Source organism: Camarhynchus parvulus, chromosome 21, assembly GCF_901933205.1.
Source record: "Camarhynchus parvulus chromosome 21, STF_HiC, whole genome shotgun sequence".
Classification (NCBI taxonomy): Eukaryota; Metazoa; Chordata; class Aves; order Passeriformes; family Thraupidae; genus Camarhynchus; species Camarhynchus parvulus.
This window is the reverse complement of record NC_044591.1, coordinates 4,821,519-4,839,996: the sequence shown is the minus strand read 5'-3', so window position 1 is coordinate 4,839,996 and position 18,478 is coordinate 4,821,519. Positions and strand designations below refer to the sequence as shown.

Genomic DNA, 18,478 nt, shown 5'->3' with positions numbered 1-18,478 from the left:
CTGGCTGGGGGAAATCCAGCGCCGTGTGTCGAGTGATGGCAAATCCCTGCAGGAAAGAGGAGGGCAGGGATGGCCCCCAGCAGCACAGAGAGGGTGAGGGGATGCGGCACTCACCATCCTGGCAGAGCTCTCCAGCCACGCCGGGCGGGCAGCGGCAGGCGCCGCTGGCAGGGTCACAGGTGCCGCCGTTCTGGCACCGGCAGCTCTGGCTGCAGTTGCTGCCGAAGGTGCCGGCCGGGCAAGCTGGAAAGGGAGAGGAAGATGAGGCTCAGCCCAGGCACAGCCTTGCAGGGCTGCACCCAGTGCACAGCCTGGAGCAGAGCTGCACTCACTCTGGTTGCAGAGCACGCCGGTCCAGCCAGCCGCGCAGAGGCAGCCGCTGCCCTCGGCGCTGCAGGTGGCTCCGTTCTGGCAGTCGTCGCAGGTCAGGCTGCAGTCGGGGCCAAACGTGTGCTCCAGGCAGACTGCAACGAGAGGCACCACGGGTGAGAACCCCCCTGAGGCTGCTGCAGCACCCTGGGCAGTTTGGAGCCTCCGCATGTGGAGGCTGCTGTTCAGATTGCAATGTATTCTATTTGCCATCTCTTAGAGGTGTGGCAGTTATCTTCTGTTCATTGGGCAGTTTGCTTTATCTCTTCCACAAACAATCCTCCCTCCGGGGAGGCATCTGCTGTTAATGGGCCATTGAGCGTCACTGCATGACTGATAAAAATTACATCAATCCATTGTGAGACGCTCCACCCAGAGGGAGGAGCCAAGCATTCCTACCTGGATATAATCTGGGGATTCTGGAACACCAGCACGGCTTCTCCTCTGGATTTCCCAGAGGAACAGCAGCTGCCTCTTCCCCTGGATCTTCAGAGGAAGACTGCACCTTTCTCCAGGATCCCTGCTCCAGCAGAACCACCCCTGACACTGCAGGAGGGCTGAGCCACAATTCCAATGGGACTGCTGCCAACACCCACAGGGTGTCGGGCTGCGTTCTGACTCTGTCAGGTTTACTGCATTGTTTATTTTTATCTTTTTATTTTCTTCCCTAATAAAGAACTGTTATTCCTGCTCCCATATTTTTCCCTGAGAGCCCCTTAATTTCAAATTTATAACAATTCGTAGGGAGGGGGTTTACATTCTCCATTTCAGGGGAGACTCCTGTCTTCCTTAGCAGGCACCTGTCTTTCCAAACCAAGACAGCTGCAGCAGAGCTAAACACAGAACAGGCCCTCAACAGGCCTGGTGTGTTCGCCAAACAATTAAACCCAGCCTGCATCATCATTCCTGAAGAGTTCTCTTGGGAAGGATGAAAGTTTGACAAGAAAGTCTCACAGATATGTACGCTTGGCAGAAAGATTTTTGATTGTAGAGTCTTATGAAGAATAGAGATGGAAGCAAGTTTTGATACAGAAGAAAAGAATTGCTGAGCCAGTCTTACTGGCTAACCAAGGAGGCAAAGGGTGTGTTAGTTAGAAGGGGTTTTTATGGCTTAGAGCAAAGGATAAACCCACCCCAGACAAGAAGATGTTTTTACCAAGCAGAAAGATAGCACAGGCAAACAAGTCAGCAAATGTTGCAAGTAGAAAAAAGTCTCAGAATTTTCCACTGCAAGAAAACTGAAAAACAACTTCTAGCTTAAACTGTAATGTACTGACTTTTAGTGATTGGAGAATAGCAACATGAATATGGTAATTATAGTAGTTATGATAGGCTATAGATAAAAGTTAAGGTATAGATTGGTTCTAGTGTATTAAGATGCTCAGCAGAGAAAAGTATATAATGCAAAAGTATATAAACCAAAATTAAAGGGTGTCCAGGCCTGCCTGCAGCTGGAGCTGACAACTGTAGGCACAGCTCTTGTCACCCACGACCCTGGACTGCTGTGACCTCTTGGACACAATAAACTGCATTTTGAAGAGCCCCTGGAGTCCTGCATCTCTCACTCAGGCTCTCACAAGTTCCAAGCAAAGCACGGCCCCGGCCGCTGCTGCACAATGCCCACCGAACTTCTCCGACAGCGTGTGCTCCCCTCGTGCTTCCAGCTCCTCCTCCTCTTCCTCGTAGTCGTGGCTGAAGAGCTGGGTGAGCTCGTCCCGCAGGATGGCCACGTGAGGGATGGGGCGGATGACGGGGCGCCGGCCATCCAGGGCCTCCACCGTGTCCTCGAGGGCTGGGAGCAGGGACAGAGGGACAGAGTCACAGCAGGAACGAGACGGGGTCTCTGGGAGGTGAGCAGGGGGACAGGACCTCTGCAAGGTCTCTGGGAGGTGAGCAGTGACACCTCTAAAGCTTTCCCAGGTTGTTTGTTCAGGGGTTTTTTGGCTAGAATGGGCTCAGGTCAGGTATGTGACCTCAAGATCTCTGTACTGCTACCAATAAATAATCAATTATTTGTTACAAGGAAAATCTGCAGGGGCTGGTGGCTGTGGAAGGGGCTCTGGCTCTGTGTTGAACATGGGGGCAGTGTTCAACACTGCAGGCCGTGGAGCTGCTGGAGGTAGAGCTGTGCCACAATTCCCTGCATTTTTTTGGCCAGTGCTGTGAAGCAGGCTGGAACAGGACTGGTCCTGTCTGGGAAAGCTCTCCAGGGCTGGGCTGAGGCACTGCCAGTGCTCAGGGGCTGTGAGGGAGCTGAAAGAGGTGAGGTGCAGGGCTAGGGAGCTCCAGTCTGTGTGGCTAGGGAGCTCCAGTCTGTGTGGCTAAGGAGCTCCAGTCTGTGTGGCTAAGGAGCTCCAGTCTGTGTGCTCCTGGCTCAGACAGGAGGCAGAGGAGGGACCCACTGCCCAGCCCGAGGCAGCTGGGATGAGGCACTTACAGATGCAGCTCCTTCTGTCTTCATCCAGCTTGTGCCCAATGTCACAGCCACACTGGAAGGAGCCTGGCAGGTTCTGGCACGTGTGTTCACACCCACCGTTGTTGGCAGAGCACTCATCCACATCTACAAAACATGGGACATGCCAGTGGGACGGGAGCAGTGACAGGGCCATGCAGCAGAAATAGGCTGGTGGCATCCTCTCTGCTAAATGTGTGAAGCCATCAGCTCTAAAAATGGAGTTAAACCACCTCAGGGATTAGGGATGCCTGTGCTTCAACAAAAAAATGTGCTGGGCTTCAGTTCCCATCCTTTATTAATTGTGTAGGAACAGGTGGGTGTGTTTGGCTCCTTCCCCTGGGAAATGTTGAGAGCTTTGGAAGTGAGAACAATTATTAGGGGGATTTTTTTCCCCACTTTCTTTCTGTTGGGAAGGTGACTCATCGGAAAGCTGGCAGGAAAACTGGTAGGAGCTGGGAGAAACTGGAAGAAATGCCTGCCTGTTGGCAACCAGGTAGGACAATTTCTTGTTCTCCTAATTAAAAGCTTCATTAGTCACCGTCTTGGCTGTGTTTTACACAGACACTGTTATTTGCCTTTATCCCTTGGGTGAAAGTGATGGGCAGTGTTGCCCTCTGGGGTTGAACATCCAATGGTTTCTGTGAATTAATGGGGTCAAGCCTGGGCCAGCTCGCTCTGAGTTAGCCCAATCTGACCTTGATGTGTTCAGAAATCCCTCTCCACTTGGGCTGGGCTTAGCACAGGGGCTAGAACCAACACTAAACAAACTGAGGCGGGTGACAACGAGCTAATTAGAAGTCGAGGGACACACAGGGCTCTGCCTGGAGCTCAGGGAGGTGCTGGCACTCACCATCACAGCCACAGCCATCGGTGCTGAGCCTGTACCCAGCATGGCAGGAGCACTCATAGCCCCCAGGGTAATTGTAGCAGTCCTGCTGACAGCAGTGAGAGCCCGTGTCACACTCATTGATATCTACATGAGAAACAAAGGGTGTTAATGCACTGCAAAGCAGTGGCAGGAACTGTTACACTGCTCCCTGAGTAGTTCTGGGGAGGTTTCACTGATCTGCTGCCAAATGCTAAGCCAGAATTCAGAATTTCAGTTCCTCCTGAAATCAGGGAGTTTTGTGTTAACAGATCATCCTCCCCATCCAGGGAGGAACCCTGAGGGAAGCTCATTGTGATTCCCAGCTGGGGATTGTGGTTACAGGTTTGGTGTCCTTACAAGCAGGGTGATTCCAGCTGACTGACTCCTGCTTGGGGCAGCTTCATCCGGGAAAAACTAATTAGTTTGGAAGTCATAATTACTGCCCAAGTCATAAGTGCTCTCCAAGTATATCCTGAGGGAAGTCTGGGAACGTCTTTGAGCAGAGCAATATTTCATCTGCTCTCACTTTCCATCAATTTCTATCCTCTTTAGCCTGTTTGAAGTGTACACACACAGTAGCCAAGAGGGATCCTGACCTCAGATCCCAAGAGGGATCCTCACCATTACCTGGGATGGAAATCAAGGTGTGGCCTTCTCCTGTTCCTTACCAGTGCACGACTTCTGGTCCTCTTCCAGCCTAAAGCCAAAGTTACAGGTGCAGACTGGGCCAGAGCTGGTGTGGTGGCACACGTGGGAGCAGCCCCCATTGTTGGTCTCACAGCTGTTCACAATCTCCATCTCTATGCCTGGAAAAGGCAGCCTGGTTAGGATCCTGTGGGACACATCTGCACGCACAGCTGGCCCCTGCCTGCCCCCACCAGCTCCTGGCACTGCATCCCTGCTGAGGAGGGGGATCTGCAGTGGGAAAGGATGGAAATAGCTCAGCACAGAGGCCACTGCTGGGCTGGGAAGTTGGGGTATAAAAAGAAACCTCGGGATCTCACGCAGCCTCTCAGTGGAGCAGGCTCTGGACAGTCTCTGGGATGAAACTGCTCCCACTCCTGCCAAGCAGCAGCGTGTGCTGCCAACCAAAAGTTGGCTCAGGCCCAGAGCAGAGCTGTGCTGGTGCCAGGCAGAAATGGGAGCAGCAGAACACAGCTAAGTAGGGAAACATCCAGATGCCTACAGCCAGGATCGTTAGCTCCTGACATGTCAAAAGCGCTCGGCGCAAACATCAATTGCAGCCATAGATCATCCCAGCTTGGCAAGGTTTCTGTAAACTTGTCTAGTTAATTAAGCTTTCTTAAACCAAAAGGAACTTGTTTCATGGAGCTTTGACTCAGTCCTCAACCTCAGGAAAACAATTTCTGCCTTCAAGAGCGCTGAGTTTTTCGTGCGTTCAGACCAAAGGAGGATGAAAGAAAGGCAGCTTGATGCTTCCCAATGGGTCTGTGCTTGTCAAAAACAAAAGCTGGGCCACAGTGGAAGACTTTTTCCAGATTTCACAACGTGATTGTCATCCCTCTCTTCCCTTTCCTTATTAAAGCAGCACAAAATGGGTTTTGCTTAAAAGAAACATGCTAGGAAGGGCAGGGAGGAACCTTTCATGTGGAAAGGCTGCTCTGCTGACCCCAGGGCAATGTGTCATGGTGTGAGACTGGCTGTGTCCCTAAGAAGAAAGCTGTGTACACACTTAGGCTCTTCAACCTCCTGTCATCATCCTGGTGCCCCATATTGCTCTGTTTGATGCCTTTCAGGACCCGTTTATGGCCTGCAAAGCCTTGCCAAGCTCCAGCAGCTGCTCAAAGGGACCCTCACAGCTCCAGTACCACCAGCTGCCAGCACTGGGACTGCCACGGTGGCTGTCATCTGTCAGGGGCTGGTGGCTCTGGCTCAGCCTGGCCCTGCTGGGCTGCAGCAGCTGCACGAAGCTGTGAGGACAGTCCAGCTCACTCTTGCATCACAGAGTTTATTTCTTTCCTTGATGGGAGCAGATGTGATCCCTTCACTGGCTCAATTCCTCCAGTGACACATCTGCAGCTGACTGAGCCTGTCCAGCAGAGTCTCCAAGAGCAGAAGTTGGCTTATTTGAAGCCAAATGGCTCCAAACCAATTGCCTTTAACCAGCTAAAGTGGCTTTGTGGTGACTTTAAAGATCGGACCAAGATTTTTATCTTGGTGGGGGAGTAAACAGCCTCAAAACTGCTTGTGAAATCCTTCCAGCAGAGATTGCCACAGCTTGACCCTGGCAATTCCCAGAGGGCAGTGACAAACAAGCCCAGGTGTGCCCTGTCCTGCTGGGCAGGGCTGAGTGTTGGAACCCTGGTTACTGAAAACTTCAGACTTTCTGTGCTGCCAGGCACTGATCCCCGAGAGAACACTGCATTTGACCTGAGGCCATGGAGAAGCTTCCAGAATTGAATGATGGACCTGGGATTGTGGATGTGGAGTTTGAATAGAAGTGTGTAATATCACAGGGTGGAAAACTCAGAGTTTAAGGGTTTTAGAATATAGTGATATATATAAAGCAAGATGGAGGTTTTAGGGTGGAGGCTGGTCCTTTTCCTTCTCCACCTTCTCCTTCTTCTTCTCCTTCACCTTCTCCTTCTTCACCTTTTTCTTCTCCTTCTTCTTCACTTTCTTCACCTTCTTCTTTTCTCCTTTTTCTTCTCCTCCTTTTTCTCCTCCTCCTTTTTCTCCTCCTCCTTTTTCTCCTTCTTCACCTTTTCACCTTCTTCTTCTCCTTCTTCTCTTTGTTCTTCTCCTTCTTCTCTTTCTTCTTCTTCTTCTTCACCTTCTCCTCCATGGGTTTGGGTGGTTTTGTGTTAATTGGATAAAAAAGTTCACATTGCAGGGCACGGGTGGTTGGTTATTGGGTTAAAAGTAAAAATAATTTAGGTGTCGTTTCTTAATTGGACATTTTATCCTTAAAAGGCCTTGTAGAGGGAGAGATACAGCTCCATTTTTAGTTTGTTGGAGTGAAATGCTGTAGAACTCAGGGTTTATGAGACTGCAACACAGATAAGAGCTAACAAACATCTGAGTCCCAACAAGAAATACCATCTCACAATTTAATCCTGGCCCTGGCAGAAAGGAAGTTCAGACTGGAGCCCTCGGTACTCACGGTAGCAGCGCTTGCCGTCCGCCCCCAACTCGTAGCCTGGGTTACAGGTGCACTTGAAGGAGCCCCGGGTGTTGAGGCACTGGTGTGCACACATGGCCAGCCCTGTCAGGCACTCGTTCACATCTGGGAGAGGGAGAACACCTAAGATAAGTAGGCTGAACCTTAAGCATCCTTCCAAAGGACTGTTGTTATGGCGTTTGAGTTCTGCACTGGATTCTTGCATCCTGAACTCTTCATCGGGGTTCAGACCAACAAAGACACAGAGTTAAGAGTTTGGAATTGCTGTAAAGCTTCCCAGGAGATGGGATCACATGACAGTGGGACACTCACAGAATCACAAAATCAATTAGGCTGGAAAAGATCTTTGAGATCATCAAGTCCAACCTTTGACCTGAAACTACCTTGTCACCAGACCATGGCACCCAGTGCCATATCCAGTTTATTCTTAAATAAAGAACAAAAGATGGTGACTCCACCACCTCCTTGGACACCCCATTCCAATGCCTGATCCCCCTTTCAGGGAAGAATGCCCAGCCTAAATCTGCCCTAGAGCAGCTCTGCTGTTGCAGACAGCTCCAGCAGGGCACAGACACCACCTGAGCCACCCAAGGGAAGGCACGTCCTTCCCTCCACTCTGTTCCCACTGAGCACTCTCTCACCCATCAGACACAGAGCTTTTCCTGCAGAGGAGCTCTGCAGGGCACTCACCTTCACAGGCCTTGCCATCAGGGGCCAGCAGGTAGCCGGGGTGGCACTCGCAGCGGGCACGGCCGCGGTGGCTGAGGCAGCGCTGCATGCAGCCCCCGTTCCTGTCAGAGCACGGGTTCCTCACTGCAGGCAGAGCACAGAGCCCGGGTCAGCCCACACAGATCCTGCACAGAGCAGCAGGAAAGCCTGCAGCCTGAAAATCCCAGGCAGAAAATCCCTGCTCCACCCGTTTGGGAGGATGTGCACGCTGTGGGATCCTGCAGAGGGCTGGCATTGAGCTGAGTAAAACTCTTCCAGCAGATCCTGCAGAAGGCTGGCATTGAGCTGGGTAAAACCCTTTCCAGCAGGAGATCCTGCAGAAGGCTGGCATTGAGCTGGGTAAAACCCTTTCCAGCAGGAGATCCTGCAGAAGGCTGGCATTGAGCTGGGTAAAACCCTTTCCAGCAGAAGCTTGGCATGGGCACGTCCCTCTGCAGAGATTACACAGCCAGTGCTGGCAATTTGCTCCAAATACTTCTACCCAGAGATTTGCCAATCTCTGACCTGCCCCAGGACCAGGACATCTGCTCCAAACCCCTCTGGCTGCTGTGTTTGGAACATCCCAGTTGTTCCTTTTGCTGTAGCAACTTCACAGCTCAGGACTTCCCTCCTTCCTGCCTTTTGAATGCCAAAGTGCCATGAACGAGAACAACCTTGTGTTCTGTCCCCTTCAGTTTCTCTCTCTCCTGAGCCAGGAGCAGGTCAGCCAGACAGGGAGAACATCCCACCCCACCGCCACACTCTGCTGTCCCTCCACTCCCACAGCAGCCTGTGCCTTCATACAATTTCATTTTTGTTGGCTACAACTCCTCCAGCTCTTCCCATCCCTTGGAATAAACCGCAGGATATGTCCATGACAACAAAACACACAGAGTTTTTACTGGAAATCCCCCAGTCTGATCTGCTGGACATCTGAGCATCCTCATCCTGTCACAGACGTATTTTATGAAAAATCCTTTGGACAGGATTTTTTTTTTTCTCCTGAGAAGCTGAGAAGCCTCAGAGGAAAAGAAAAATAATAATTGCCTGCTGCTGTGGAATGCAATAGGTGCATCTCTGATTGGTCTGTGTGAGTTGTTTCTACTTGATGACCAATGACAGCCACCTGTGTCGAGGCTGTGAGCAGTCACAAGATTTTATTATCATTCCTTTCTATTCCTTGCTAGCCTTCTGATGAAATCCTTTCTCTCTATTCTTTTAGTATAGTTTTAATATATCATTTCCTTTTAATATAAAATATATAATATATATAATAAAATATATATAACAGAATACAATATAATTATAATAAATATAATATAATATAATATAATATAATATAATAAATATAATATAATATAATATAATATAATATAATATAATATAATATAATATAATATAATATAATATAATATAATATAATATAATATAATATAATATAATATAATATAATAATATAATAATATAATATAGTAATATAATATATTATATTTTAATTCAATATATTAATAAAATAATATAGTATATAATAAACTATTTTTGTATATTATGTATTTTAATTATAATACAATTTAATAATATTAAATTTTTAATATAATATATATAATAAAATAATAAATCAGCCTTCTGAACCATGGAGTCAAGATTCTCATCTCTTCCCTCGTCCTGGGACCCCTGTGAACCCCACCGCACCATCCCACAGCTCCCAGCTGGAATCCACGGCTCCCCAGCCCCCCAGGACTCACGGATGCAGCGTTTGCCATCCTGGTGCAGCTGGTAGTTGTGCCTGCACTGGCAGCGGTGCTGGGCCAGGGTCACCTGCACACAGTCGTGCTCACAGCCTCCGTTGTTCAGGGCACACGAGTTGAGAGCTGCAGGGAAAAGGGACACAAGGTTTGGCACAAAAAAGCTTGGGTGGCTGTGATGGTGTTCACAGGGGTTTCTGGATGAGGGAAGAGACGAGGATCTGACTCCATGTTTCAGAAGGCTTGATTTATTATTTTATCATATATATTATATTAAAACTATACTAAAAGAATAGAAGAAAGGATTTCCATCGGAAGGCTAGCTAAGAATAGAAAAAGAAAGAATGATAACAAAATCTTGTGTCTCAGACAGAGAGTCCGAGCCAGCTGGGCTGTGATTGGCCATTAATTAGAAACAATCGACATGAGACCAATCACAGATGCACCTGTTGCATTCCACAGTAGCAGATAACCATTGTTTCCATTTTGTTCTTGAAGCCTAGAAAAATCCTCATGTAAGGTTAGTAATTTTTTCCATGGGTCATAATCAGAGTCACAGGTGTTTTGCCCAAATCCTGGCAGAGGTTTGGGCAATCCAGGACAGCCAGAGGGATGCCCTGAATTCTGACATTGCTGCAAAAGCCTGTGGGTAGTACAGGAGAAGCCACCCACCACCTTGCCAGGTGAGAACCCTGCTCTATCAAGGCAAGATCAGCTCACCAGTGTTGGGTGGAATAAAAGGTGGTGACCCCTCCACCTCCTTGGACAGCCCATTCCAATGCCTGATCCCCTTTTTGGGGAAGAACTCCCTAACGCCCAGCCTAAATCTCCCCTTAAAATGGCTCTTTCCCACCATAAGAGGCCCCAGGGGTCTCCCTGGAGGTGATTCCAGGACAGAAGGAGCTGGGTCAGGTCCTGTCCATCACTGCATGGGAGGGAAGCAGATTTCCTGCCAGGCATCCTCCCTCTCCAAAGGGCGCCGTGTCAGCAGCCAGGCTCCTGTGCTGGGGCTGAAATTCCCATCCTTTAGTCCCAGGACAGTCCCTGCAGGTGCAGTGGCACAGCTGGCTCAAGCCATTACTGCTCTGAGAGTTGTGCTCAGGCACATGCAGGTTTTCCTGTAAAAACACTGAGTTTCTGGCTCTGTGATGTGCACAAGTCACCGAGGCCCAGGAGGTGCTGCCAGTTATGGGAACACTCAGAGAAAAATGTTTTAAAATCCATATCTGGGCCAGGTGTAACAACCCCCAGCTCAGGGCTCTGACCAGGAGGTTTCTGTGTGGAACCTGGGGCACTGTGAGCAGCAGTGTCACCCAGACAGAGCACACGGAGATACAGCAGCAGGAGCTCTGATTTCATCCTCAGTGCAGGCAGCGCTGGGAATTGAGCTTCCAAACTGGAGTTCCTGGCCCTGCCACAGCTTTTCTGTGTGGCCTTGCACCAGGAGCCCAGCAGATTCCAAGCAGTCAGGAAACAACAGAAGGTTTTGCCTGAGCTACAGCACAAAACAGATCCCATGACCATTTATCCCCAAACTGATCCTTCAGGTTAGCACAGTGTTTTGGAAGCAGGAAGGCCTGGAAAGCAGCTGCCAGCTGAAGTAACACACCTCTGAATCCCAAGGCAAGTTAGGATTGTGCGTGAGTGAAAACAAGTATTTGGCTCAGGACAAAAACTGGAGTTCCTGGCAGTGCCACAGCTTTTCTGTGTACAAAGAGCCCAGCAGATTCCAAACAGTCAGGAAACTGAAGAAGGCTTTGCCTGGTCTACAGCACAAAACAGATCCCATGGCCATTTATCCCCAAACTGATCCTTCAGGTTAGCACAGTATTTTGGAAGCAGGAAGGCCTGGAAAGCAGCTGCCAGCAGAAATCTCTGCTTGTAACACACCTCTGAATCCCAAGGCAAGTTAGGATTGTGCATGAGTGAAAACAAATATTTGGCTCAGGACAAAAACTGGAGTTCCTGGCCGTGCCACAGCTTTTCTGTGTGGCCTTGCACAAGGAGCCCAGCAGACTCCAAGCACTCAGGAAACAGAAGGTTTTGCCTGGGCTACAGCACAAAACAGACCCTGGGACGCAATACGTGGACTCCTCACAAGCCTGCTGTCATTAATCAGCCTGGGAACAGCCTCCTCCTGCTGTTCCTGTAATCTGGGATGTGTCTGCAGGATCAGCAGAGGAGCGGGATGTTTAACTGGGATGGGAGCACCTTGTGAGCAGACAGGGCAATGTGCCACAAGCTTTGTTCTTACTGCTGCTCTCCAGGACCATCGACCTCGGATCCAGGAGGAATTTGAGCTGGGAAACAAAACTTTCTGGAGCTGGATTCATGGACTCTAGCACAGAAGTCATTGTGGGATGATGACATGTCTCCAGAGCCATACAAGTCCCCTCCTGGAGCACTGGATGTCCCCTGGGTTAACCCACCCAACTCCTTGTCACAGACATCTTTTATGAAAAATCCTTTCCTTAGGATTTTTCCTCCTGAGAAGCTGAGAGGCCTCAGGAACAGAATGTAAACATTGATTATCTGCTGCTGTGGAATGCAACAGGTGGATCTGTGATTGGCCCATGTTGGATGTTTCTAATTAATGGCCAATCACAGCCCAGCTGGCTCGGACAGAGAGCCGAGCCACAAACCTTTGTTATCATTCTTTGCTATTCTATTCTTAGCTAGCCTTCTGATGAAATCCTTTCTTCTATTCTTTTAGTATAGTTTTAATATAATACATATAATAAAATAATAAATCAATCCTTCTGAAACATGGAGTCAGATCCTCGTCTCTTCCCTCATCCAAGAACACAGTCACAACTCCTCATGCACTGAGCTTCTCCAAAGACAGCTGTCTCCTATGAGGATTGGGAAATTGGCCTTTAAACCCTGTTTGGTGTCTCAGGAGCCACCAAAGTGTCACAACCCACTGGGCTGGTGGAACACGGCTGGGGCTGGCCCTGGCCCAGGATGGAAACCCAGCCCTGGCTCCCATGAGCTGGGCAGAACAATCAGCTCTGGACTCACACGTTTCTGACCTATTTTTCAAACTCCAGAATAAACTCATGTGCTGGCTCGGAGGAATCTTATAGGAAAGCTAAAAATATCTTTAATGAAAACCATCTCTCCCCAGACTGATCCTTCAGGTGATCACAGTGCCCTCCAAAACTTCCAGAGCTCTGGAAGCAGGAGGGCCTGGAAAGCAGATGCCAGCAGAAATCTCTGCTTGTAACACACCTCTGAATCCCAAGGCAAGTTGGGTCCTTGCTCTTGTACATGAGTGAAAACAAATATTTGGCTCAGGACAGAAATATATATATTTTTTCTTTTTTTTTCTGCACACCCTTCCCCTGCAAAAAAAAAAAAAAAAATGCTTTGACTCAGAGCTGAGGATCACTCTCATTCCAAATGTTAAAATAACTCAACTTCTCATTTTATGCCTCTAATTAGCTAAACAACATTTGGGGGAATAAAAGCAGCTTGACAGGGTCAAGATTTAGCCATATAAAACATAAGGCTGAAGCAAGAACTCGGGGTTTATGTTAGTTGTGCTGGCATTGTTTCCTTTAATCCATTTGGAAGGAAACAACAGGAATAGTTAACGTTCCTGAAAAGCTCTGGGTCAGAGTTACACTACTCAAGCTCTAGCAGAGATGGGCGGTCATTTAAAAATATTCCAATATATTTAAGTGTTTAATAACATATATTCAAAAATAGCCATAAATAATGTGCTTGTTGGAGAGAGCCTTTTTTTAAAATAAAAAAAAAAAGAAAACAAGTCAAACAATGCTGATGCCTGCCAAAACATTCCTTCATCTGGGAAAAGCACTGGGCCAACATGGAACAAGCCAATGCATCTTGTGTCTAAAATAACCTCCCAGGATGTAGTTATTCGGATTAATTCAAAGTTTAAATAACTGCCTCCTTGCAAATTCCTAAAAAAAAACGAAAGTCTGGGTTCTTCCATGCAAGATTTCAGGAGAGAGAGCCCGTGTGAGGCTGGGTCTCCTCAGCTGGCTCCTCGCACTCACAGCCAGCAGACCTCGCTGCTGGCCTTGCTTTAATTACTGCTCGGGGTTTTTATTCTGTTTACAGAACCGCTCTGAAAATATTTCCATTCCCAGATGCTCTGCCCGAGCTTAACATTTCTGTGACGAGGCTGCCAAGCCCAGTGTCATCCTGTACATCACACAGATTTTTGTAATTATAGCGCAGACAGATTTTCCACAGATGATATTTCAATGTCTGAGAGAGGGAGGTTCCTTCCAGCCCCGCTGTCTGGGGGGAGCGCAGCGCTGCTGGAAGATGCTGCTCCCACATTCTGACCCTCTCAGGCCTGGGAAATGGATAAAGAGGGATGGAAAGGAGATTTTTGCCGCTGATTACAGCCTGGAAATGGATCTGTGCAGCAGCAGCCTAACACAGGAGTTGATTTAATACCTGATCTCTGCACCCTCCAGCTGCTCTTCTGACTGCTCCTCTCTCTTCTCACTTCTCCTTTTGCCTCTGTCTCACCTTTCCTTTAGAGATAAGTGATTTGCCACCAGGAGCAGCGAGTTGATGCCCCAAGAGTGACTGTGAGCAGCTGTAACTAGAACTGAGCAGGACGTTCCTTCTGCAGTGTCACAAAAACCCAGCAATTCTAAGAAAAGGTTGAAAAATGTGTGACTGGGCAAAGAAAAGGTCAAATTCCCTAAAATGTGCGAGTAGTCTGCAAAGTGGAAAGCCCCACCAAGCACACGTGGTCCCTGCACACACAGCTCAAGCCCACACAAACCTCCTGGCCTGGTCCTTCTGTTCATTATGTCACCCCTGTCACTGAGATTTCTTCATTTGAAGTTCTCCTGATATAAATAGGGCTCCGCCATGTAATCCCAAACTGATTTCTCCTAACCTCAGACAACTTCCAGAAACGTGTTGTGCGTTAATCCAGACCATCTCTCTGCTCCTCAGGCCAACAAAAGCAATTGGCTCCCATCAAACCCCTCTGCCTCAGCCTGGCCTGCATCCCTCTGCTGAAACAGTGGAGAAGGACCTGGAGATGTCAGCTTCCTGCCTCCTGCCCATGTGGTTCTGATAAAGAAAGAGGTGATTTCAGGACGCCCAAGGCCTCTCTTTGTTCTGTTTCCCTCGCAGTGGAAGCTGCTGCTCCTTTTCTCCCTCTCTCAGCAGAGATTGGAACAAAGACACAACAAGATCCTGCACAACGGAGCTGCAGAGCACCAGCTGAGAGCTGGAAAGGGGTTTTAAGCCATTTTTGTGCCCTCCTGAGTCACAGGAGGTACCAGCTAACCCTTGGCCACACCAGCACATTGTGGGGGAATTGTGGAGCTCCAGCTCAGCGCTGCCAATCCATCATCGGAGCCTTTGTGGGTTTTGTGGGGATCAAGAAGCATTTAAAGAATGAGATCCGTAATTTGACAGCCCTTAACGAGAAACTTGACTGCAAAGGCAGCTTTCTGTACCCAGAACACTCTGGCTGGGGCAGTCAGGGGCTTCCACCACCCAAGATTGTGCTTGTTCCAGCATGGAGCTGCAAGCTTCCCTTGGCAGAAGGGCAAGGATGGATGGATGGATGGATGGATGGATGGATGGATGGATGGATGGATGGATGGATGGATGGATGGATGGATGGATGGATGGATGGATGGATGAAGGATTGAATAGATGGATGGATGGATGGATGGATGGATGGAGGGATGGGAAGGATTGGATGGAGGGATGGGAAGGATTGGATGGATGCATAGGAATGGATGAATGGATGGATGGCTGGATGGATGGCTGGATGGATGGATGGATGGATGGATGGATGGATGGATGGATGGATGGATGGATGGATGGATGGATGGATGGATGCTCACTGTCTCCAGTTCCCTTCATTCCTGGCCTATTCTCTATATCTAGTGGCAATATTTTGTGTTTTAACAGCACAGAATCTCTACACAAAATGAGAGGACATCCCAACTTGAGGAGAAAATCAGCTTTGAGCAGTTACCCCAAATCCCTCAGAACTGACAACAAGGCAATCTGGTGCCTGTGGGTACAACAGGACAGCCACAAACACCAGCAGAGGCGTCACCTCTGAGCCTGTGCTCTGTTCTGAGCTTTTCTAAGGAAAAGATGTTCCACCCCTCCTCACAACTGGGTTAGTACAGACTTCTGTGAAGGTCTCACATATACACATGGACAGGCAAAAATGTGTGAAGAGAAAAAGCCACCAGTCCTGAAATGAGAAAGCCCCATTTTAGATCCATTTTAGAAACATTATTAGATAATTATGCTGTGAGAGGTTTCTGTTTGCCCTGCCTGGTCTGCTTGGCTTTCCTGGGTGCTCTGGATCCCAGGGGTACCAGCACCACAAACCCACTGCAGATCCTGCAGGCTGCACTCCCCAGAGCTCCAGGAACTGCCCCACTCACTCGTGATCAGATTTCATGAACAGAGACCTCTCACTTTTGGCAGATGAATTCCAGCACTGCACTTTATGGCTAATATTTGCTCACAAGTTTAATGCAAAGCAGGTTTGCAGCGCTGGGCATGGGCAGCAGGAGCAGGGCTGGATCCTGTGGGAATGCTCAGCCACACCACCTGAGTGAAAGAAAATCATGGAAACTCCTCTTAAAGAAGAGATTCCTCCTTCTAGAGATCCATTTAATGCTTTCCCTGAGAACTGTTCTACTTTCTGGGGCTACTGAGCACTCCTGCTGTCAGCCTGTCCCACGTTTCGCTCTGCAAGGCTGTGGGATTATCATTGATATTTTTGCCCCAAAGGAGAGGAATGATGAGGACTCTATGGAATATCAGAAGGCTAATTAATTACTTTATTATACACTATTATTCTCTATTATATTACATTACGTCTAAACTGAATCTGTTAAGCACTCAGCTCTGTACATAACTGTACTCTTTTTGTGATTGTCAGCCGACAGTCCCAACACACACACACACACCTGTCCCCGATGGGCCAGTGAAACAAAACACCACCACTCTGGGTAAACAATCTCCATATTGCATTCTACTTTGGCACAGAGATAAGAAGTGTTTTTCCTTTCTCTGAGGTTCACAATATGTGAAACCCAAAAGTATTTTTGGGAAGAATTGTGCCTTGCTTTTCTCTGTGAAATGTGGCGACACGGGATCGCTGCTCGCCACAAGAAAGGAAGCAACATATCCCAGAGACAATTAGGAGATGACAGACCACAGCACACTTACATGTGAGCAGCAGCAGCTCCTCACCCCGACCCGAGTGTGGAGTTCAGTGCTGCCTGCCAAGCTTGGCTTTGTCCCTTCTTTGCCATCCTTTCCCTTCTGGATTTTTCCAGAGAAATATGGGGATCCTGCACCTTAAATCTCACTTGGTTGGGTGTCATTGTGGACTGGAGGCAGCTGTGGCCAGATGTGTGTCAGTGCAGAGCTGGGCACAGCTTCCCTGGATGGATTTTTCCTGCTCACATCTCCATTCCCAACTGGAACACACCGGCAGACTCTGGAGCGTGACTGTGCTCCGAGAAAACTCTGCGAACACCACGGCCCAGGAATTCTTTCCACTTGCATGAAAATATCCCTCAAATAGTGGAAAAATGTGTCAAATGAAGCTGTGGGGGAGAAGTGGTTTAATTAAAACAGCCACAGACGCTGGAGGCAGACTCTAAGTTCCACTCTGAGCCTCCAGTTTGGGGCAGGCAGACAACAACATTTCAAGGAATTGGCCCCAAAATCAGCTGCAGGGCAAACCTGGTGCCTGGATGGTGATGTTTGAGCAAGCACCATCCAAGAGAATGCACAAGCAGCATCCCAGAGGAGAAGGTTTTGGATTATTATGGCCACAGTTCCACAGCCACATTAAATGTCACTTGTCTGTCATACCTGCAACACTGTGAAAATACTGAAATTTTAGGGAAATACTGAGGTCAAAATGCAGCCTGACTTGAAAATCCTCATAATTTTATTTATGAGGAATATTTATTTATTTATGTATCTGCTTTGAGAATGCCATATCTGATACATCCTGAATCAAAAACAGAAGCACCAAAGCACTTGGGAGTTACTTCTCCTGAACCAGAGTAAACTCAGGGACAGCAAAGCAGCCCCAGTTTTATGTGACCACATAGAAATGTTTTGAACCCAGGGATAGAAACTGTGAGGGAAGACAAAGGGACTCAGAGGAACCCAAACCCATCAGCATTATCTCACATTCATGGGAGGGAGCGAGGAAATCAAGGTTTTCTGTTCACTGCCATGGATTTACAGCAGGAAAAGGGCTGAAAGGAGAGATTGCCAGGGGGTTTGCAGGGCAGCCTTACCGAGGCAGGTCCTGCCATCCGTGTGCAGGCGGAAGCCGGGCTGGCACTCGCAGTAGAAGGAGCCCAGGGTGTTCACACAGCGGTGCTGGCAGCCCCCGTTGTGCACCTGGCACTCGTCAACATCTGCAAAAAAACAAGGGGAAAATGCTCAGGAGAGTGGACAGGAGGATGTCTGAGCTAAGGAATATTTGTCCTCTGCTGCCCGACTCTGGATCTGAGGGATGAAAGCAAAGGGAACAAGATTGGCCATTTTATGTTGAGTCAGTCAAGCTGTTTGTGAAATTCCAGGGACAAACCTGCAACCAGTGAACAGCAACCACAAAAACCCAATTTGGTTTGTCAATCAGCACAAACCATCCTCCTCTGATCACCAGACAATGGTCACCTTTCCCACTGACTCCAGGATAAAGGATTAATTCATATTTTACACTTCCTTGCTTGTCAAAGGAAGATTCTGAGGCAGATTTCTCCCTGTGCCATGATCAGAAACATGGAGATGATGTGGACAGAGCTGCACAGTTCCTTAATTCCTGCCATTTGTGGGTTGTGCACAGTTGTGCAACTACACAACCTTTCAGACTGGAAAGGTTCAGAGGGGGGAACCAGATCCCACTCTGGGAACAGCAAAGCACCCAACCAACCATTCCCTTCCCTGTCACTGATATGTTTTATGAAAAAATCCTTTCATTAGGATCTTTTCTCCTGAGAAGCTGGGAAACTTCAGCTTCTTCATGTTTTGCTGCTTTGAAATGTGATTTGGAGAATTGTTCACCCAGCATGTGAAATTGTTTTTTACTTGATGACCAGTGACAGCCACCTGTGTCGAGGCTGTGAGCAGTCACAAGATTTTATTATCATTCCGTTCCTCTCCTTGGTAGCCTTCTGATGAAATCC

The 18,478-nt window shown here is 48.4% G+C and overlaps 1 protein-coding gene across 3 annotated transcripts in view; it reads right to left on the bottom strand.

Moving 5' to 3' along the window:
• Positions 1–18,478, bottom strand: part of MEGF6 (multiple EGF like domains 6) — a 97,255-nt gene that overhangs the window by 23,649 nt on the left and 55,128 nt on the right. For 2 of the 3 annotated variants that reach the window (XM_030963837.1, XM_030963839.1), the window contains 10 exons: positions 17,585–17,707; positions 9,288–9,413; positions 7,525–7,647; positions 6,817–6,939; positions 4,361–4,498; positions 3,675–3,797; positions 2,807–2,929; positions 1,994–2,161; positions 333–464; positions 115–243 (listed from right to left, as the gene is read on the bottom strand). In XM_030963837.1, the coding sequence (XP_030819697.1) occupies positions 115–243; positions 333–464; positions 1,994–2,161; positions 2,807–2,929; positions 3,675–3,797; positions 4,361–4,498; positions 6,817–6,939; positions 7,525–7,647; positions 9,288–9,413; positions 17,585–17,707 (1,308 nt within the window). The remainder of the gene's footprint in view (positions 1–114; positions 244–332; positions 465–1,993; positions 2,162–2,806; positions 2,930–3,674; positions 3,798–4,360; positions 4,499–6,816; positions 6,940–7,524; positions 7,648–9,287; positions 9,414–17,584; positions 17,708–18,478) is intronic. The other variant, XM_030963838.1, reaches the window with a different exon arrangement.